The sequence below is a fragment of the Panthera uncia genome, chromosome C2 (genome assembly GCF_023721935.1).
Source record: "Panthera uncia isolate 11264 chromosome C2, Puncia_PCG_1.0, whole genome shotgun sequence".
In the NCBI taxonomy this organism is placed as follows: Eukaryota; Metazoa; Chordata; class Mammalia; order Carnivora; family Felidae; genus Panthera; species Panthera uncia.
Genome location: NC_064810.1, coordinates 150,332,309 through 150,351,442, shown reverse-complemented (window position 1 = coordinate 150,351,442; position 19,134 = coordinate 150,332,309). Strand labels below are relative to the sequence as shown.

The following is a 19,134-nucleotide window of genomic DNA, read 5'->3' as shown; positions in this document are numbered from 1 at the left end:
CTTTTCTTTCTTTCTTTCTTTTCTTTCTTTCTTTTCTTTCTTTCTTTCTTTTCTTTCTTTCTTTCTTTTCTTTCTTTCTTTTCTTTCTTTCTTTCTTTTCTTTCTTTTCTTTCTTTCTTTCCTTTCTTTCTTTCTTTCTTTCTTTTCTTTCTTTCTTTCTTTCTTTCTTTTCTTTCTTTCTCTTTAAGTAATCTCCACACTCAACATGGGGCTGGAATTCACGACCCTGAGATCAGAGTCACACACTCTTCCAACTGAGACAACCAGGCACTCCAAAGATAAAACTTCTGATGAGTTTTTTCCTTCAATTATGGGAAAAGTTGTATTTAGCATGTAATTGTTTTTTAATATAGTTGACACACAACGTTACATTTGTCTCAGGTGGACCACTTAGTGATTTGACAGATTTATACATTTTGTTAGGTTCAGCACTTGTTGCCATCCGTTCCGTTAGATTGTTATTACAGTAGATTGACTGGATTCCTTATGCTGTGCCTTTTATTCCCATGACTTACTCATTCCTGGGAATGCCTGTATCTCCCACTTCCCTTGTTTATTTTGCCCAACTCCCCAACCCTGATTTAACATATAGTTTTAATTTCTTCCTTTAATATGGCATAATTCCTTTAGTGTTTTCCAGTCTGCTAATACATTTGATGAGTCCACATGTCTTGAGCAGGGCTGTAACAGAAGGAAATGAGAGCGGGTCCATTAGGTCATTCGGTATGTCCCCCAAATGCAACTTGCTTTTCTACTTCCTGCCGATTCTCATCCTGCAAAGTCCCTTAGAGGTACAGCATCAAGGTACCCAGGGAGACTACGGTCATGAGTTCCAGACTGAGAACAAAAACCAATGAAGGGTTGGTTCCACCATTCCCCAAGGTGGAATGGGATTTAGTAGAGAGACTTTAGGAAGAACACATACCTTGGAAGATCAAGGAACACTCCATGTCCCTAAATTTACTTAGAGGGAGCTGTCCCTTAGGGGAAAAGGAAATGCTAATACCTGGGTTACATGAATTTTATAATATAATCTGAAAGATCTATAATAACATGTATACTTGTGACTGAATTTTAACTTTGCTTCCAATTAAATAAATGGAAATTAACAGTAAAATACCATTTGTCATCTTTTTATTGTCAAAACATTAAAAAAAATACGTTGGTAGAGGGAGCCTGGGTGGCTCCGTCGGTTAAGCGTCCGACTTCAGCTCAGGTCATAATCTCACAGTTTGTGAGTTCGAGCCCTGCGTCGGGCTCTGTGCTGATAGCTCGGAGCCTGGAGCCTGCTTTGGATTCTGTGTCTCCCTCTCTCTCTGCCCCTCCCCTGCTCATGCTCTGGCTCTCTCTGTATCAAAAATAAATAAAACATTAAAAAAATATATGTTGGTAGAAACATAAATTAGGATTCATTGTGGAGATCAAGTTGGCATTAACCATACATAATGAATGGATACTTCAATTACATTTCCAAAAATCCACTATTTTCCACAAAAACATACACACAAGTGCACATATTTGTAAAACTGTTCACTTTAATATTGTCTTTTTAATAGCAAAAAGTGGAGAGAAGCAAAATATCCATTAATACATGGGCATCACTACATTAATCATAAATTATACTTCATCCATTGTATAAAATACTATGTAGACATTAAGGAAACTGAAATACAGGCACTGATTAGAAATGATATTTGTAGCATGTTAATTGAGAAAGGCATGATGTAGAATATGTATGATCTGTTTCTGTAAAACTACAAATATATACAATTACATGTACACATAAATACATGTTTTCATAAATACAGAAACAAAATGGAAGGAATACAAACTAAATTATGAATAGGAGTTATTTGGGGCTAAGATTATACAAATTGACACTTGAACAATGCAGGGGTCAGGGGTACCCACCTCATGCACTGTCGAAAAATCTGTAACTTTTGTCTCTTCCAAAATGTGAGCGCTTATGACAAAAGCCTTATGATGACGACAAATACTGTTGACCAAAAGCCTTATCGATAACACAGTCAACGAACACATATTTTGTATATTTTATGTATTATATCCTGCATTCTTATAATAAAGCAAGCTAGAGAAAAGAAGGTGTTATTAAGAAAATTGTAAGGAAAATACATTTACACTGCTCTACTGTAGTTACTGAAAAAAAATCCACGTGTAACTAGACCTGTTCAGTTCAAATCTGTGTCGTTCAACGGTCAACGGTACTTTTGTTTTTGTTACAGTGAGCATATATTACCTATGTAGTAAAATAAAAATACAGTGTGATACATATATTAACAGCATGTAAGACTGAGGTTGTTCAGATGGTAGGATGATTAGCCCCATCGGTGTGTGTGTAGGGAAGGGGTTTAGTGGTGGTGTTAGGAAATACTTGAAAGGGATGAGAACATGTAGGCAGGATTATCACGGATAGACGAGAAAGGTGGAAAAGAAGAAAAGTACAAAGTCGTGGAGGAAATAATTATACGGAATTCATGAAGATTTTCTTAATGTTTGTATAGCTACTACGTATAGCTTGGGGACTAAAAAAAAGAAAGGCAAGGAGGTACAGAAGCTGGATGTGGGGGTGCCTCGGTGACTCCGTTGGTTAAGTGTCTTACTCTTGATGTCGTCTCAGGTCACGATCTCATGGTTTGTGGGTTCAAGCCCCATGTCGGGTTCTGTGCTGACAGTTTGAGCCTGCTTAAGAGTCTCTCTGTCCCTCCCCACCTCAAAAAAAAATTTTTTTTTCTTTTTTAAAAAGCCAGATGTGCAAGAGAACCACAAGTTAATTTGAAATTCCTAGAGGTTTAAAGTGTGAAGTATGGAGAGGGTGCAGCTGGAGGGAAAGCAGGACCCAGGCCGCCAAGGGTTTCTCGTGCTGCCTGAGAATTTGAATAGTGTTCTGCAGGACTGGAACACCACTGACGGGGTTTCGGCAGGAGAGTAACATCAGCTACGTAGGAGATATATTGGAGAGCAGCCAGTCCGGAAACTGGGAGATCATTTAAGTGGTGGAATGCAATGGAAATCGAAACTAACTAGTGGCAGGGTGAATAGGAAAGAGAATGGATTTGAGAAGTGTTTCAGAGTAAAAGACACAGGGTTTGGGGATTCTCCAGATCTGGGTGAAGAATGAGAGGCACGTTTTGACTCACTTCCGCGGTTTTCACTTGGGGAACTGGGCAGATGGCGGTGACACCCGCCAAGGCATAAAATACAGACGGCAAAACGAGCTTGTGAGGAGGAGAAAATGCAGGAGGGTGAGAGGAAACACAGAAGGGGCAAGTCTGATGGTGACGGGAGGGGTGCAACAGCGGATGGCTTCAATTTCAGACATGTTGAATCGAGGTGACCGTGCACCGTTAAGAAAAGTTGTCCAATAGGCAGCTGGGTGTATTCTACATAATTCTGTAGAAATGTAGTGGCAGGCCCTGGACCAGGCACAAGCTGAGTTGTATGACAGCCATGGTTTTTGCCTTTTCAAACCTGACAGCCTAATGAAGATGCTATAATCTGGGGCTCACGGGAGAGGTCTGGACTAGAGCTCTCGACATACAGAGGGAGAGTATTAGAAGTAAAAAGAGAATGAAACTCCTAGAACTTCTAAGTATCGTTTACTATGAGCTATACTCTATGCACTTCAAGCTTGACAACATACCCATGAAATGTTAAAAGGTTACAGATGAGGAAAATGAGGGGCAGGGAGTTGAGACTCAGAGGTCACAATCTGGCCTTTGGGCTGAATTTTATTCTAAGAGCTGTTGTGCTGCAGGGATTTAAAATTGCCTCTGGATGGGCTTGCGCTATCTAGTTTGTCACTTTCCCTCATTCTCCGTTGTCTTATACCACATGGGTGTCACTCGTGACCTTTCTGCTCCCTTCAGGAATGTGACCTTGTACTATGCGCCCAAAAGTCACAGTGATACAACTTTCTTGGTAAATATATAGGTGTTCACTCTGGGATAAGAGAGGACTTAGCCCAGCTGTCAATGCAGTGCTCACACTAGACCCTGCTCTGGCTCTCCCACATTTAGGGATCGTGCTATGGGATCTCACCGAAGAACTTGTTAGTAAATAAAATGAGCTAAAATGTGAATATCGGCGTATATCCTCAGGTTCTGAAGCAATCTGGTATAGCATGCTGCCGAGATGGATTTGAGAGTTCACAGACAGTCTAAGTTCCGGGTGTTGGAAGAATTAGGCACATACACATTAAACTCTTTTAGGATGATTGCAGATACTAGGGGTGAACTTGGACCCTTTAAAAATTTGTGTATTCTACCGGCTGTGAATTCTTTAAAAAAATTTTTTTAAAAATGTTTATTATTTATTTTTGAGAGAGAGAGAGAGACAGAGTGTGAGCAGGGGAGGGGCAGAGAGAGAGGGAGATACAGAATCCGAGGCAGCTCCAGGCTCGGAGCTGTCAGCACAGAGCTCCACACGGGGCTCGAACTCACGAACGGGGAGATCACGACCTGAGCTGAAGTCGGAAGCTTAACCGACTGAGCCACCCAGGCGCCCCATGTGAATTCTTTTAGCACCCCCGAAGACCCTGGCACTTAGAATGATAAAGATTTTTGAATGAACACGTGAATGTATACAATTTCGGTTAAATAAAAAAAAAAAAATCAGGGCAGATGTCCAAACGACTGAGATTTTCCAATATCGGCCTGGGACGTTTGGACCCTGGGAGGCTCGGGTCAGGTGCTTCTTGACCGCGGGGCGAGTCCAGGGAAGGAAAGAGGGCCCTTCTGCGGAGCAGCAGGGGTCCCAGGCACTGAAGATGCAGACTCTTAACCACAAGTACTAAACAAAAGCGCACCGTCCTTCGGAGCACAAGGCGGGTTCCCTGGCGACCCCCTTTCTCCCACCCCAGACGCTCGCCCCCGCGGCTCTTCGCGGCGGGCCCGTGCGGCCCGCCGTCCTCCACCGAAGTGGCACCCTCCCCGCTGTGCTCTGCAGTGGCGGAGCCCCGGAGCGCGTCAGGGCAGCACTCCGACTCAGCCCCGAGGGCGTCTCGGCACGACGCGAATTCCGGCACCGCAGAGCGCGGCGTCCGGCTCCCCGCCGCCGCGTTCGAGAGCGACGCCCAGAGCGCGCATGTGCGGGTGCGACTCGGCGCTTGGCCCCTCCGGCGCTCCGTAGAGCTCCCTCGGCGAGCTCCACGTAGGCCGCGCAGGCGTCTTTGGCCCCCCGTTCACCTGCTGCCGTTGTCGCCGCCGCCGCCGCCGGGGCTGGATGGGGGGCATAGGCCAACCAGTGGCACCCAGAAGAAAGAGACGCGGCGGCGGCGACGCCGACACCCGCAGGCCGAGTGTCCCGATCCGCCTGCGAGCCCGAGGAGGAGGCGGCGAGGCCCGGCCCCCGCGGTCCCTGGTGTAGAGAAGCCGCCGTCCCCGCCGCGGCCGGGTCTCCGTGGACGCTCGCCCCTCCGGTCTCACACTCGGGACCCCGCGCTGCGCCATGTTCAGGAAGCTGAAGCAGAAGATCATCGAGGAGGAGCAGCTCCAGCAGGCGCTGGCCTCGACTCAGGTACTATGGCGCCGCTCTCTAGTTCCCGACCCCCCTCGATACTGGCTCGGGGGCCAGGGCGCGGGAGGGTTCTTTCGTGACCCTTGACCTGGAACTTGAGGATCGTCCCCAAACTCCGGACTGGGAATGAGCCCAGGACGGCCCGGGTCTTCTGTGTCGGGGACCCGCCCCCCCCTCTCCCCCCCATCCTCCAACTCCGTTCAGGAGAGTGGGTGGGGTGGCTGGATCCTTCGGGACGTCTGACCTCTGGTTTTCCCCCAACGCAACTACCCTCGCCTGAGAATACGTGACGAGGGCTCCGATCTTGCATGACCTTTGAGCCGTACCGAAGGTTCCCCCCACGCGTCCGAGACCCCAGCTCAGGCGTGAGAGCAGGATGGGAAAACTTGGGTTCCTTGTCGTATCTGATGACTTCCCGTCACCGCCCGGGGGTTGAGCGTGCCAGGGCCAGGATCCCGCAAGACTCCTGACCTGTTAGGCGACTGTAGTGCCAAACCGTGGGGAGGGGAGGGCTGAGGGTCCCGCCGTTCCGGGCCAGGCTGCTCGCTGGAGCGTTGGACCTGAAAGGGGTGGCGGTGTGGCCCGCGTCCAAAGCCCGAGGCTGTCACGAGTTAGTCACTTCGCATAACTTGGTTGATCCGGGCCGGGCGGAGGGGCAGACGTCCCGAGGCCAGGCCAGGGTTGCGCCTGTCCCCAGCCGGGCGTTCTGCTTCTCCGAGAGCCGGGCTCCGTTCCTTTTTCTTGAATGCCGTGGCTTCAGGAAGTGACAGTTTCTAGGAAAAAGGGGGCGTGTTAGCATTGTTAAGTTAAAGAAACAGTCTCCTAGACTCCGCTGAGGATGTGTGTGTTGGTGCCTGCGGCAGTCGGTCTCTGGAGCAAAGATGAGGGCTTCTGCTGCATTGCTTCCCGGCTTTTCTCAGCCTCAACGGACTGAGCCCCTCTCCCTCTCTATTTTAGAGTTTCTGTAAGAAAGGCTGAGTTTTGATTCATTTGGAGACATTTAAAAATACGTTTTAAAAAGATAGCATTTATCTTACACAGCTTTTTAACAACCGCGAAGCAACTGATTAACAATTATTAAATCGATTATTGCATGGGGTTTATTCTGAAACTGTCAATCGAAGCTGTCCTCTCAAAAGCTAAAGCTCATGTACAGTAAAACTGAAATACATTGGAACATGACGCTGAAGCCTTGGTCATTCTCCTGAGTAAAATGTAAATAGTGATAACATTCAAATAGTAAGTATCTTACTGTTCGTGGCATTTACTGCAAGCTTTTCTAACTTTACAAAACAGGGTTCTTAAGAAACAAAAGTCTTAAAAGTGAGGTAGGGAGGAGGAATGTGGGGAAGCACCAGGTTAGTGGATGTAAAGCACTTACCTTTGGGAATGCGTAAAATATCATTGATCCAAGATTCCATCGCTGGGACTTTATCCTGAGAAAGTTTAGGATGTATTAAAAGGTTCGGCCTCATGGATTTTTATTGCAATGCTGTTTTAGTAGGTAAAAACTGGCTAAACATAGAAAATTGGTTAATAGGCTGTGTTCGGTAGTCGGCTATCATGCAGCCTTAACAAAAGCCAATATTCACTGGGTTCTTACTACGTGGGAGGCATTTTGCTTTGTATTTTGTGTGGATTCTTTTATTTCATTCTTATGTAAACCAAAGAGGTAGGTAGGCTTATAGATGAAGGAGTGAGGTTCAGAGAGGCTAACTTGCCTGACGTCACACAGCTATTGCTAGAGCCCACAGAAAAGTAATAGTTAACGTGCAAAGGTATTTGTGTTAAAGGACAGATTAAGAAGCAGCATGTAAAGTGTGATCCCAGTTTTGTGGGGGAAAATGTATACAAAGGATATTTATATGCAGGCAGTGAAAATAGTTTAAGAGGGAAGTGCTCATGAGATATTATATTGTTATGTTAGAGAGGGAGAGCAAGAGCGTGCATGAGATATTATTATTGTTATTTTTATTTTAGAGAGGGAGAGCAAGAGCGTGAGGGGGGCAGGGGCAGAGGGAGAGAGAGAATCTTAAGCAGGCTCCACAGTCAGTGCAGAGCCTGGCCACAGAGCCGGATGCAGAGCCTGATGCAGGGCTCGATCCCACAACCTTGGGTCATGACCAGAGTGGAAACCAAGAGTCAGATGCTCAGCCAGCCGAGCCACCCGGGTACCCCAGATTATTTTTCTTATAGATAATGTTTAGTTTTTCTTCATGAAAATGCATTGCTTGTGTGCATTAACTGAGAGAGGTCGTTTTTAGAATAGTAAAAAAGTTAGGTACAAGCTAACATTAAGTGAGACAGTACATCTGGATCAAATAAAATCACTTTGGGTAGACAAGATTTTTAAAAATCCTCTTTGATACTATGTATTTTTCAAGAACGAAAGAGTTAAGCTGTTAGTGATCATCTACAGATAGAAACTTGATTCTGTTCTGGTCTCAGATCTTCAGCTGTTAAGAACCCTTTAGGATGAGAAGTTCTAGATTATTGCTTTCAGATCTAATGTTTCTTTTTTTAAGGGTAAATTAAAAACAGAAAACTTTTTTGATGACAATCATTTTGCAGTAGGTTATACGTATACTTGTTTGCTTAAGCAAAGGATCTTGAATTTGTATATTATCATTTTTTCATTAAAAAATTCTTTTTTTAATTTAACATTTTAATTTACTTTTGAGAGACAGAGAGCAGGGAGGGGAGGGACAGAGAGAGACACACACACAGAATCCAAAGCAGACTCCAGGCTCTGAGCTTTTAGCACAGAGCCCGACGTGGGGGCTTGAACCAATGAACCATGAGATCATGACCCAGCTGAAGTCTGACGCTTAACCAACTGAGCCACTCAGGCGTCCTCTTCATTTTTGAGTATAAATTATTTTGTGTTGAAGGCACCGTGCCCTTAAGAATTTAACAGGGTGTGAAAGGCATTTCCTTTTTATTCACTCAAGAGGTTTTGTTTGCTCTTGGGGCGCCTGGGTGGCTCAGTCGGGTAAGCTTCCCACTTCCGCTCAGGTCATGATCTCACGCTCCATGAGTTCGAGCCCCACGTCAGGCTCTGTACTGACAGTTTGGAGCCTGGCGCCTGCTTCGGATTCTGTGTCTCCCTCTCTCTCTGCCCCTCCCCTGCTCATGCTCTGTCTCTCTCTGTCTCAAAAATAAATTTGAAAAAATTAAAAAGAAATTAAAAAAAAAAGAGGTTTGTTTGCTCTTGGTCTACCTTTTGTAATTTTGTTACCTTCCTTGCCGTCTGCCTTGTGTCTTTCTTCTTTCTGCTTTTCAAGTGTCTCCAGCTTGAATCAAGACACATAAGCTTCTAAAATTTTGCGTTAAATAAGGGCAAGTACCTGAGGGATTCGTTAGTGTATTAACACAAATTTTGAGACATTTGTTTTGAGGTTTTTGGAGGCCTTTGTGTGCATACTTCCTGGTTCTCAGCTTGCTTTTCGTAGGTGAGGTGGCCTGATAGGCAGGTTTCCAGTAGATTGAGCTAGTAGGCGTTGGTAATTGTGGGATAGGTGAACCATTTTCTTTATAATATTTGTAAAATTTTTCAGCAGTAGTAATAGTGATATAGTGTAGGGTCCCTTAAGAGTTTGAAAACATTTAATAAAAGCAGGATAGCCTTCTAATATTCCCCAGTTGCTTCTGTTTGGTTGGTACTAAGAGTATTTGCATCCTTCCTTGCAGATATTATTTTAAGTAATTATTTAATCAACTCTGATGAAGCCTAATCACCAATTAAAAATGAAGTTAAAAATTTTTATTTTTTAAAAATTAATTTATTTTTGGTTAAGTAGGTTCCACACCCAGCGTGGAGCCCAGCACGGGGCTTGAACTCGCAACTCTGGGATCAAGACCTGAGCTGAAATTTAAGAGTTGGATGCTCAACTGACTGAGCCACCCAGGCACCCCTAAGTTCTGTTTCTTGATTTATCTAATTTTTCTGGGTCACTTGTTGTATTTGTACTGATCATCTTGTTTTGCTTTTTTTTTTTTTTTTTTTTAAAGACAGATGCCTTGTGATTATTGTTTGTTCATTTATACTTAAGAAGTCCTGGAGGGTGATTTATTTTGATAGATGACATGGGTTTTCTCTGCTCTTTCGTGCTTCTGTCCTGTGTGGAGAGTGCTTGTGTAAGTAAGACAATGCCTCCTCTGCCAGCCTAAACGAAGAGGGTCTACCTACTTTGAAAGGTGACCGTATAATTTATTCCGCTAACATTCTTGAGAGTGAAAGGGGACACTACTAATAATGATCTTGGAACATAAACTGGCATGAACTGGGTGGGCCTGGGATTGCATTGGGCAAACGTGGCTATGTTGTTACCCTGCTGCTTTGTGGGACCAGCCCCCACTATTGAAGATCTGACTCCTACAAGGTAGGTTGCTTCTTATATTTTGCAGTTACTTTGGTCTGTAAATGTTTGGGTTGGAGGAGGCTGACCTCAAGTACCTGTGTGTTACACAAACCCTTAATTAATCCCTGAGAGCAATAATGAGAACAATAATTTCCCGTTCTAGTACTTTAAACCCATGATTTTTTTTTTTTCCTATTGGAAAAAGTTGCTGCTGCCTCTTCTTTAGCCTTCTGTGCAAATTTGGAGCTGTAGCTACCTTTGCCCTGATTTCTCAACCAACTTGAATCCTTTTGCCTTCGAGTCTTAAGAATTTTGTTTTGTCTTTTCACTGCTGTTCTCTGTCTTGTTCATGAGTTTTCATTAATCTGTTTTTCTACTTTTTTTTTAAGCCTTTGTTTCAATAAGTTTTGGGGAGGGAGAGGAGGTAAACAATAGCATTCAGTCTACATTCTTATACTAGAAACCCGATCACCATGATGTACTTAAACATAAATTCGAATTCTGAAATATTTGACTTTAAATTATAAATTCTCAACAAGTGTATGTTCCTTAGATTGTAAAGGTATTACTGATTTTTCTGTCTTATTTTATAGAATCACTGGGGTTCAGTTAGCATGTGCCATGTGACTGGCCTTCAGATATGCTGTTAACAATAGCCAGTGTCTGAAGGGTTGAGAATATCAGTCCACTTATCATTTCTTATCAACTATTGGATGAGATTTAAGATGAGAAATAGATCATCTCTTAGTCATGCTTTTAAATTTTGTTGGGTATTTTGTATTGAACGTGTTACCTATGATATTTAATTTAAATTTCAAAGTAAACATTTGCTTTTATTTTTATCAAAAATAATGTACGGTTTTAAAAGGTCAAGTACTGCTAAAAGGGTATTATGCAAAAAAGAACCATTGTCTGCTCCAACCCTGCAGTCCTGTTCTCCATGTTCTCAATATTTTGTTTGCCCAGATATTTAACTTCATATTTCTAATAAAAAGATTTTGTTGCTTTGCTGGTTTGTTGATTTGTACATTATAAACCGTATTTACTGATTTCCCGCCAAGGTCGATGATTTTGGGAGCATTGATCCATTGTTTTCTGTTTGCAGTGTTGCTATTGAGAAGTCCATTGTCATTGTGCTGTTTTTTTTCTTTCTGGAGACTCTAGGATCTTCCTTTTATATTTGTCTCAAGTTTCATGGTAAATATGCCTTTGAATGGATTTCTATATGCTTTGTTCTGGACACTCAGTGGGCATTGTTTGTGACTCCTGTGCTCACCTTCTTGGAAACTTGTAGATGTAATTTCTTTGATAATTCCCTCTCCTTTGTTTTTTGTCTTTTCTCTTGAGCTGCAGTTTGGTAGCTTTTATGCCTTCAGGATAGATTCTTTCACTTTTTTTACCCTTTATTTTCCGTTTTTGGTTTTGTTGTTGTTGTTTTGTGTGTGTGTGTGTTTGGATTTTTGTTTTGTTTTGCTCTACTTTTGGGAGATTGCTTCAACTTTCAAACTCAATTGAATTTTTAACTAATTTGGCTATCTTAAAATTTCTAAGGGCTGTTTCTTACTGTCTTTTACTTTTCATAGCATTATTCTTGTTATGTAGATATAATATTTTTAATATCTCTGAGAATAATGGTGATTTTTTTGTTTTGAAGTTTTCTTTTAATCTCTATTGTTTGTTTTTTCTAGGTTGTTTTTTTTTTTTGTTTTTTTGTTTTTTTGGTTTTTTTTTGGGTCCCTTTTTTACTTTGGGAACTTTATTAAGTGCTCTGGGCTATCAAGGGTGAGGCACTAAAAATCTGATACTCTTTGGAAATGGCATGTGATGGCATAGAGACACTGGGGCTCACTGCTGAGTTACTGTTGGGGGAAATATGTTCATGCTGGTAACCAGAGTTCTTTCTAAAGAGGTCATTTGGGGGCGCCTGGGTGGCGCAGTCGGTTAAGCGTCCGACTTCAGCCAGGTCACGATCTCGCGGTCCGTGAGTTCGAGCCCCGCGTCAGGCTCTGGGCTGATGGCTCCGAGCCTGGAGCCTGTTTCCGATTCTGTGTCTCCCTCTCTCTCTCTGCCCCTCCCCCATTCATGCTCTGTCTCTCTCTCTGTCCCAAAAATAAATAAAAAACGTTGAAAAAAAAAAAAATTAAAGAGGTCATTTGGTTTCTCCAGAGAAGCATGGTGTGTTTTAGAGAAAGGGTGAGGGGTTTTAAGCCAAGCTGCCAACTTTCTGAAGTAGGGCTAATTCACTGTGGATAGTATCACTTAATCCCTCCAAAGTACTTTGCCCTTCACTCCTATCTTACTATGCCTGGTTTCACCCAGTTTGGAGCCTCATTAGCTCCTGAAAATAAACCTCAGGTTCTTAGAGGATCTGTAAGGTAGGACGGGGACCTGAGGATCTTTCAACCAATCTTTGTTTTTGATTCTCTCTCTTCACTTTGCATCTTGCATTTATACTTTTTGTTTTAAGTCCTAAGTCTTTTCATGGTCATGAGGATGAAAACAGGCTTGCTTCTCATCACTTTCCCATCTGTAGGTCCTTGGGGTTATAGTGTCCTCATCTGTGTTAAATATTTTACTGTTCTTTCATTCATACCAGTCTTCTGAAACTTGGCTGACAATTTTTAATTTCAAGGTAGAGAAAGTAGGTAGAGGTAGAAAGTAGAAAGAGGTAGAGAACGTATGAGCATATAGTCCATCTGCCATCTGTTTGTTTGACTGCAAGTTTCCTTAAATTACTTTTGGGTGAGTGGGTTTCACTATATTAAAGGACTTGTTTTGAGAGGTAAGCATTTATAACATGAACAGCAGTATTCATTTATGGCACTACTGTTGTAGATGTTGGGATACAGAAGGTGCTTTATTAAGGACACGTGAAAGCCCTGATAATTTTGGTAAGTAGGATATAAAGGTTTATATGAAGAATTAACTCCCAAGTTACTCTGGCCGTTCCAATAGAGTTGGAACATCAAATAGATTAGGAAGAGACTTTCACCAGGGCTGTGATAAGGATTCTGTGGTGGTGCCCTTGCCATGATTGATTATCCATGGGTGCGGGAGGGAGCAGGGAAGCCAGATTTTGTTATGCTGTGTAGGAATAACATCTCCTCTCTTTGGGGCATAACTTAAACCATGAAGTAAGTCAAAAGGCAGCGAAAATTTTAATGTCACCAACCTCATATTCCATAGCTAATCTGAGTTATTCATAAGGAAGCTTTAAAAAAAACCTTCATTTAAAGCTTCCTTATTCTTATTTTTTTTAATGTTTATTTTCAAGAGAGAGAATGGGAGCCAGGGAAGGGTGGGGAGGGGGAGACAGGGGATCCAAAGCAGGCTCCGTGCTGTCAGCAGAGAGCTCGATGTGGGGCTTGAATTCACGAACCGCGAGATCAGGACCCGAGCCGAAGTCGGATGCTCATCTGACTGAGCCACCCAGGTGCCCCCTCCTCATGCTTATTTTGTCTAGAATTCCAATAAGTGTAATTATCCAGTTTCTAAACCAGTAGTAGGCTAAAATGAGTAGAGAAGACTTATACAAGTTGTGTGAGTGACAACTGACCTGGAAAATGTTAAATTATGTTCAGTTTCTTTTTGTCTTTAAAAGCTACAGTTTGTTAATTGATTTCAAAAAGTTATACATTCAAAATGGTTGAACCTCATTGTATCTCCAGAGCCTTTCAGGCACCAATGAGGTTTAACTGTTTTGGATCTATAACTCTATATAGATATCTATACCTATACTTATGTTTATATCTGTATTTTTCTAAATCTAACAATTCAGCTGTCTCAATTCTTTCCATGAAAACTCCCAGATAATAGAGCCCCCAGTGAGTAAACTTTGGTTATCATAGTTTTGACTATATGTAGAACTTTTCAGGGGCACCTGGGTGGTTCAATCAGTTAAGCATCTGAGTCTTGGCTTTGGCTCAGGTCATGATCTCACGGTTTCGTGAGTTCAAGCCCCACATTGGGCTCTGCCCCGGCAGCTGGGAGCCTGCTTGGGATTCTTTCTCTTGTGCACGTGTACGCACTGTCTCTCAAAATAAATAAATAGAATTAAAAAAATACGTAGAACTTTTCAGTAATGTGAATAGCCAAAATTTGTGTTTTTGTTGTGTTTAGATTATATTGTTTAACCTAGAGTTAATGCTTTTTAATTTTTATTTTTCAAGACAGCTAAAATACATAAGTATATTTGATATACTCTAGATTTAAGAGTTAGTGGCTGTGTTTATATACATTCTTTTTTTTTAATTTTTATTTTTATTATTAAAAAAAACATTTTTTTTTTAACGTTTATTTATTTTTGAGACAGAGAGAGACAGAGCATGAACGGGGGAGAGTCAGAGAGAGGGAGACACAGAATCTGAAACAGGCTCCAGGCTCTGAGCTGTCAGCACAGAGCCCAACACGGGGCTCGAACTCACGGACCGCGAGATCGTGACCTGAGCTGAAGTTGGATGCTTAACTGACTGAGCCACCCAGGTGCCCTGATTTTTTTTTTTTTTTTAAATGAAAGGTGGATTGAGCAGATTTTTTTTTTAAATGAAAGAACAGCTGGGTCAGGAAATATGACACGTATGTCAAAAAGATAAAGGTTCTATAAAACTTATGTTTTTGAGGTGTCTGTGTAAAATTTAAAAAATTTTTGTTTTTTAAGTTCATTTATTTTGAGAGAGACAGCATGAGTGGGGGAAGAGAAGAGAGGGAGAGAGAGCAAATCTTGTTTTAATTTTTTTTTTAATTTTAAATTTTGTTTTTTTTTGTTTTTCTTACTAAAAAACATTTTTTTTAACGTTTATTTATTATTGAGAGACAGAGCGTGAACAGGGGAGGGGCAGAGAGAGAGGGAGACACAGAATCAGAAGCAGGCTCCAGGCTCTGAGCTGTCAGCACAGAGCCCAACGCAGGGCTTGAACTCACAAACTGTGAGATTGTGACCTGAGCCGAACTCGGACACTTAACTGACTGAGCCACCCAGGTGCCCCTAAATTTTGTTTTTTAAGTTTATATATTTATTTTGAGAGAGACAGAGACAGCACGAGTGGGGGAAGGGAAGAGAGAGAGGGAGAGAGAGAGACTCTCAAGCAGGCTCCCAGCTGCTAGCACAGAGCCCAGTGTGGGGCTTGAACTTACAAAACCGTGAGATCATGACCTGAGCTGAAACCAAGAGTCAGATGCTTCACCGACTGGGCCACCCAGGTGCCCCTAAAATGGGTGTTTTGTTTTGTCTTTTTACATTGTGGGTCCCAGTGAAAAATCTGAGAAACAGTGATCTAAAGAATACCAGGGAAGTGGATGAGGGAATCAGAAGACCTGTGTCCTGGGGCGCCTGGGTGGCTCAGTCGGTTAAGCGTCCGACTTCAGCTCAGGTCATGATCTCACGGTCTGTGAGTTCGAGCCCCGCGTCGGGCTCTGGGCTGATGGCTCGGGGCCTGGAGCCTGCTTCTGATTCTGTGTCTCCCTCTCTCTCTCTCTGCCCCTCCCCTGTTCATGCTCTGTCTCTCTCTGTCTCGAAAATAAATAAACATTAAAAAAAAAAAATTAAAAAAAAAAAAAGTTGTTTTTTTAAAAAAAAAAAAAAAAAAAAAAAAAGAAGACCTGTGTCCTAACCCGGAACCCAGATGCAGCCAGGGCAAGCTACATAAGCATTCTGAGCTTCTTATTTTCTCATCAGACAGGAGAAATTGGGGATGATAATATCTGCTCTGCTCACGTTTCAGATTGGTTGTGGGGATCAGAAGAGACAAAGTATTTAAAAGCATTTGTTGGGGTGCCTGGTTGACTCAGTTGGTAGAGCATGTGACTCTTGATCTGAGGGTTGTGAGTTCAAGCCCCACGTTGGGCATGGAACCTACCTTAATAAAAAGGATTTACAATTACAGAGCACTTACTTAACATGCTATGCCAAGTGTTGCATTTGCCTTGAAGGGTAGATGTAGTCTCTGTGCCATAAGGTAGAGAGGCATGTACTCCTAGGAGAGTGGTAGTGTCTATAGGAACGCATTTCTGGAGAGAGGGTGACATCTGAGCAGAGTCTTGATGGGTAATGAAAAGTCGTGGCATAGGGACAAGCCAGTTAAGGCTCATTCTTCCCAAGGCTTATACAAGGGATTGTGTATGTTCCTAATGTTGCATAACAAATTACTGCAATCTTAGCGCCTAATAACCCAGTTGTTACTTCATAGTCTGCAGGTCAGAAGTCTGGTACGGGTGACTGGCTTCTCTACTAAGAGTCTCACAGGGTGTTAACCCGACCGGGTTCTCCTCTGGAGCTTGCAGTGTTCTTTCATGCTCACGTGCCCGTAGTAGAAGTTAGTCGTCCGTGGTCGTAGCGCTGAGGTCCTTACTTCTTCCTGGCTATTGAAGGGGGCCACTCAGCCCCTAGAGGCTACCTGGAGCCCCGTGTCACTTGGCCCTCATAGGCACTTGCTTTCTTTTAGGATAGCAGGAGTGCATCTCTCTGCCTTCTGCCTCTGCCTTCTAGACTCTTCTTTGAAGGGCTTTTGTGATGAGGCTAGACCATCCAGCTAATCTTTTGATTGACTCAAAAACTACTGATTAGTAGCCTTAAACATGCCTGTAGGAGTTCCTTTTACTATGTAATGTGAGATAATCAGGGGAGTGATCTCATCATACTCACAGGGTGAGGGTCATTTGGGGTCATCTTAGAATTCTGCCTACCACAGTGACTGAAAGATTTTTCTTACTGAAATTGAGGCCTATGGTTAGTTAATAATCCATTGGTGGGCAATAAAGATATTAATTGTGACGAGTAGCTTAGAAACCTATCTAGATTTCTCATGGCTATGAGAATTAATTAGACCAAGTTTAGTTTGAAGGAATCTAAATCCATTGATATTTTGATTTTTTTTTTTTTTTTTTTTTAGTTTATTTATTTTGAGAGAGAGCGAGCGAGCAGGGGAGGGGTAGAAAGAGAGGGAGAGGGAGTGAGAGAGAATCCCAAGCAGGCTCCGCAGTGTCCGTGCAGAGCCTGAAGCGGGTCTCAAACTCGTGAACTGTGAGATCGTGACCTGAGCCGAAGTCAAGAGTCAGGCACTCAACCGACTGAGCCACCCAGATATTCCTGAACCCATTTACGTTTTGAAGTGAGGATATCCCATTAAAGATCCAGGACCTTCCTTCGGATAAATGCTCAAGTACAGTTAGTTTTTATGCATGTTTTATATTTTACAGTCATATGTGATGTCTGCGATCCTTACTCTTGCAACTCCAGGGGAAGACCTACCAGCCATCAGGCCAAGCCTGCCAAGCGGTACTAACTTTTCTGAAGACGGTGTGTTTTGTGACCTGTTCTTCAACTTTGTAAATTCAACATTTGATTTTGCCAGTTAATCCGGAGCTGATGCAGCTGTCAGTTACTGATCAGGCTCACATGAAGCCAAAGCATAAAGACGTGATGACAATTGTAAACCTTTACTGTGCGGGGGTGTACTTTTCAAGTGATTGGATGGTTACTGTCTGCGGGAGCCCTTGCCAGGCATCTGGGAAGCTGCATTAATCCCTCCTGTGCACAACTGCAGGAAGCTTTGTCTCCATCGTTCACCAGACGATAAACTTAAATTTGCATGCTTGTTTCCTCACATCCCTCACTTATGACTCAGAGTTTCATATGGGTGTATTCATTGGTGGAGCTCAGGTCACCTGCCCGAGGTGAAAGGGAGCCTGGGTTAGTAAGCTTTCTGAGTTCTAAGTTATGAACTTACAAGAGCTGTTTAGAAATAAAAAAAGGTTATTAGATTTTTGTCATTATTTTGTTGACATCCCCCCCCCCCCCCGCCCCGGTCCCAATTAAAATTATCCTTTTGATTTCTGCTTTTGACATAAAATACTCTTTCCCATTCAGTGATTGCAGAAATAGACTCTCCTCTCTTCTTTTATATTGCAGTTTTTAAAAAATCATGGGTTAGATAGGTGATGGGGAGTAAGGAGTACACTTGTGATGAGCACAGGGTGTTATATGGAAGGTGCTGAATCACTATTTTGTACACCTGAAACTAATATTACACTGTATGTAACTAACTGGAATTTAAATAAAAACTGAAAAAATACCTTCAATATAGGTAAGTATGAAGGAAACATCTGATTGGTGTCTCTGCTCTCATCTGAATGGCCATTTGTCTCAATACTATTTATGGAACATCTATCTTAATTTGAATGTGACACTTATCGTAAACTAAATACGTGCATGTGTATGCGTGAACATTGTCCCTAATGACCTCTCTGTTCCAGCCTGGCCCTAACGGTGTGTGCCTATAGGATAGATCAGGGTTCCATTTGTTCATTCATTCACTCATTTATTTAACAGATACTTATTAAATGCCTTTTATTTATGGAAAGCTATGCATATGCAGACTACAAAAGGGTAAGACATCAAGACTGATTTCTGTGTTAGATGTTCTATGTTAGATGAGTTCAGATCTATTTATTATGGGTAAGGGAGGGTCTTAAGGTTTCGGCTTTATACTTTTAGGACTCTTTTGAGTTCACCTTGGAATAGACCTCAACCTTCTAGTTTAAGGTTGGACCCTTTCTCCTGAAGGTTTTTGTACTGAGAATTATAGGAGCCAGGCTGTCCTTTATAGAATTAAATGGACTGGCATCTCAGGATCTAGCTGTGGTGTGCAAGATAGACTTAAAACAAGGCCCTTGACTAGATAAGTGTTTACCTGTGGGGCGCCTGGGTGGCTCTTTTGGTTAAACGTCCAACTCTTGATTTCGGCTCAGGTCAAGATCCCAGGGTCGTGGGATCGAGCCCTGTGTTGGACTGTGTGCTGAGCAGGGAGCCTCGTGAGGATTCTCTCCCCATCACTCTGCCCCTCCCCTGCTTATGCACACTCCCTCTCTCTCAAAGAAAGAAACATTAAAAAAAAGAAATGTTTTCCTGTGCATTACACAGTATTGAATATTAGAACTGGAAATCACTTTAAAGATTAAATTGGCAACTTTATTGCTTTTAATGAACTTTCAGTTTTGGAATAATTTTGGTTTACAGGATAATTGCCTGAATAGTACAGAGTGTTTCATATACTCCTCAACTGGTTTCAGTTTCACCTGATGTTATCATCTTATGTTAACTTCACAACCTTATTTTATATGTGAGGACACATAGCCCTCCAAAAGTTAATATAGCTAAGATCATAGCTTTGGTTGGTGGCAGAGTCCTACCGAGGACTGAGTAGGCAGCCTAGGCCTTCTAGTTAATTATGTTTTAGGTATC

The 19,134-nt window shown here is 42.5% G+C and overlaps 1 protein-coding gene across 6 annotated transcripts in view; it reads left to right on the top strand.

The window, feature by feature from the left end:
* Positions 1-5,372: 5,372 nt before the first annotated feature.
* Positions 5,373-19,134, top strand: part of GOLGA4 (golgin A4) — a 126,978-nt gene continuing 113,216 nt past the window's right edge. For all 6 annotated transcript variants that reach the window (XM_049629026.1, XM_049629028.1, XM_049629025.1 and 3 more), the window contains exon 1: positions 5,373-5,535. In XM_049629026.1, the coding sequence (XP_049484983.1) occupies positions 5,467-5,535 (69 nt within the window). In that variant the 5' untranslated portion in view covers positions 5,373-5,466. The remainder of the gene's footprint in view (positions 5,536-19,134) is intronic.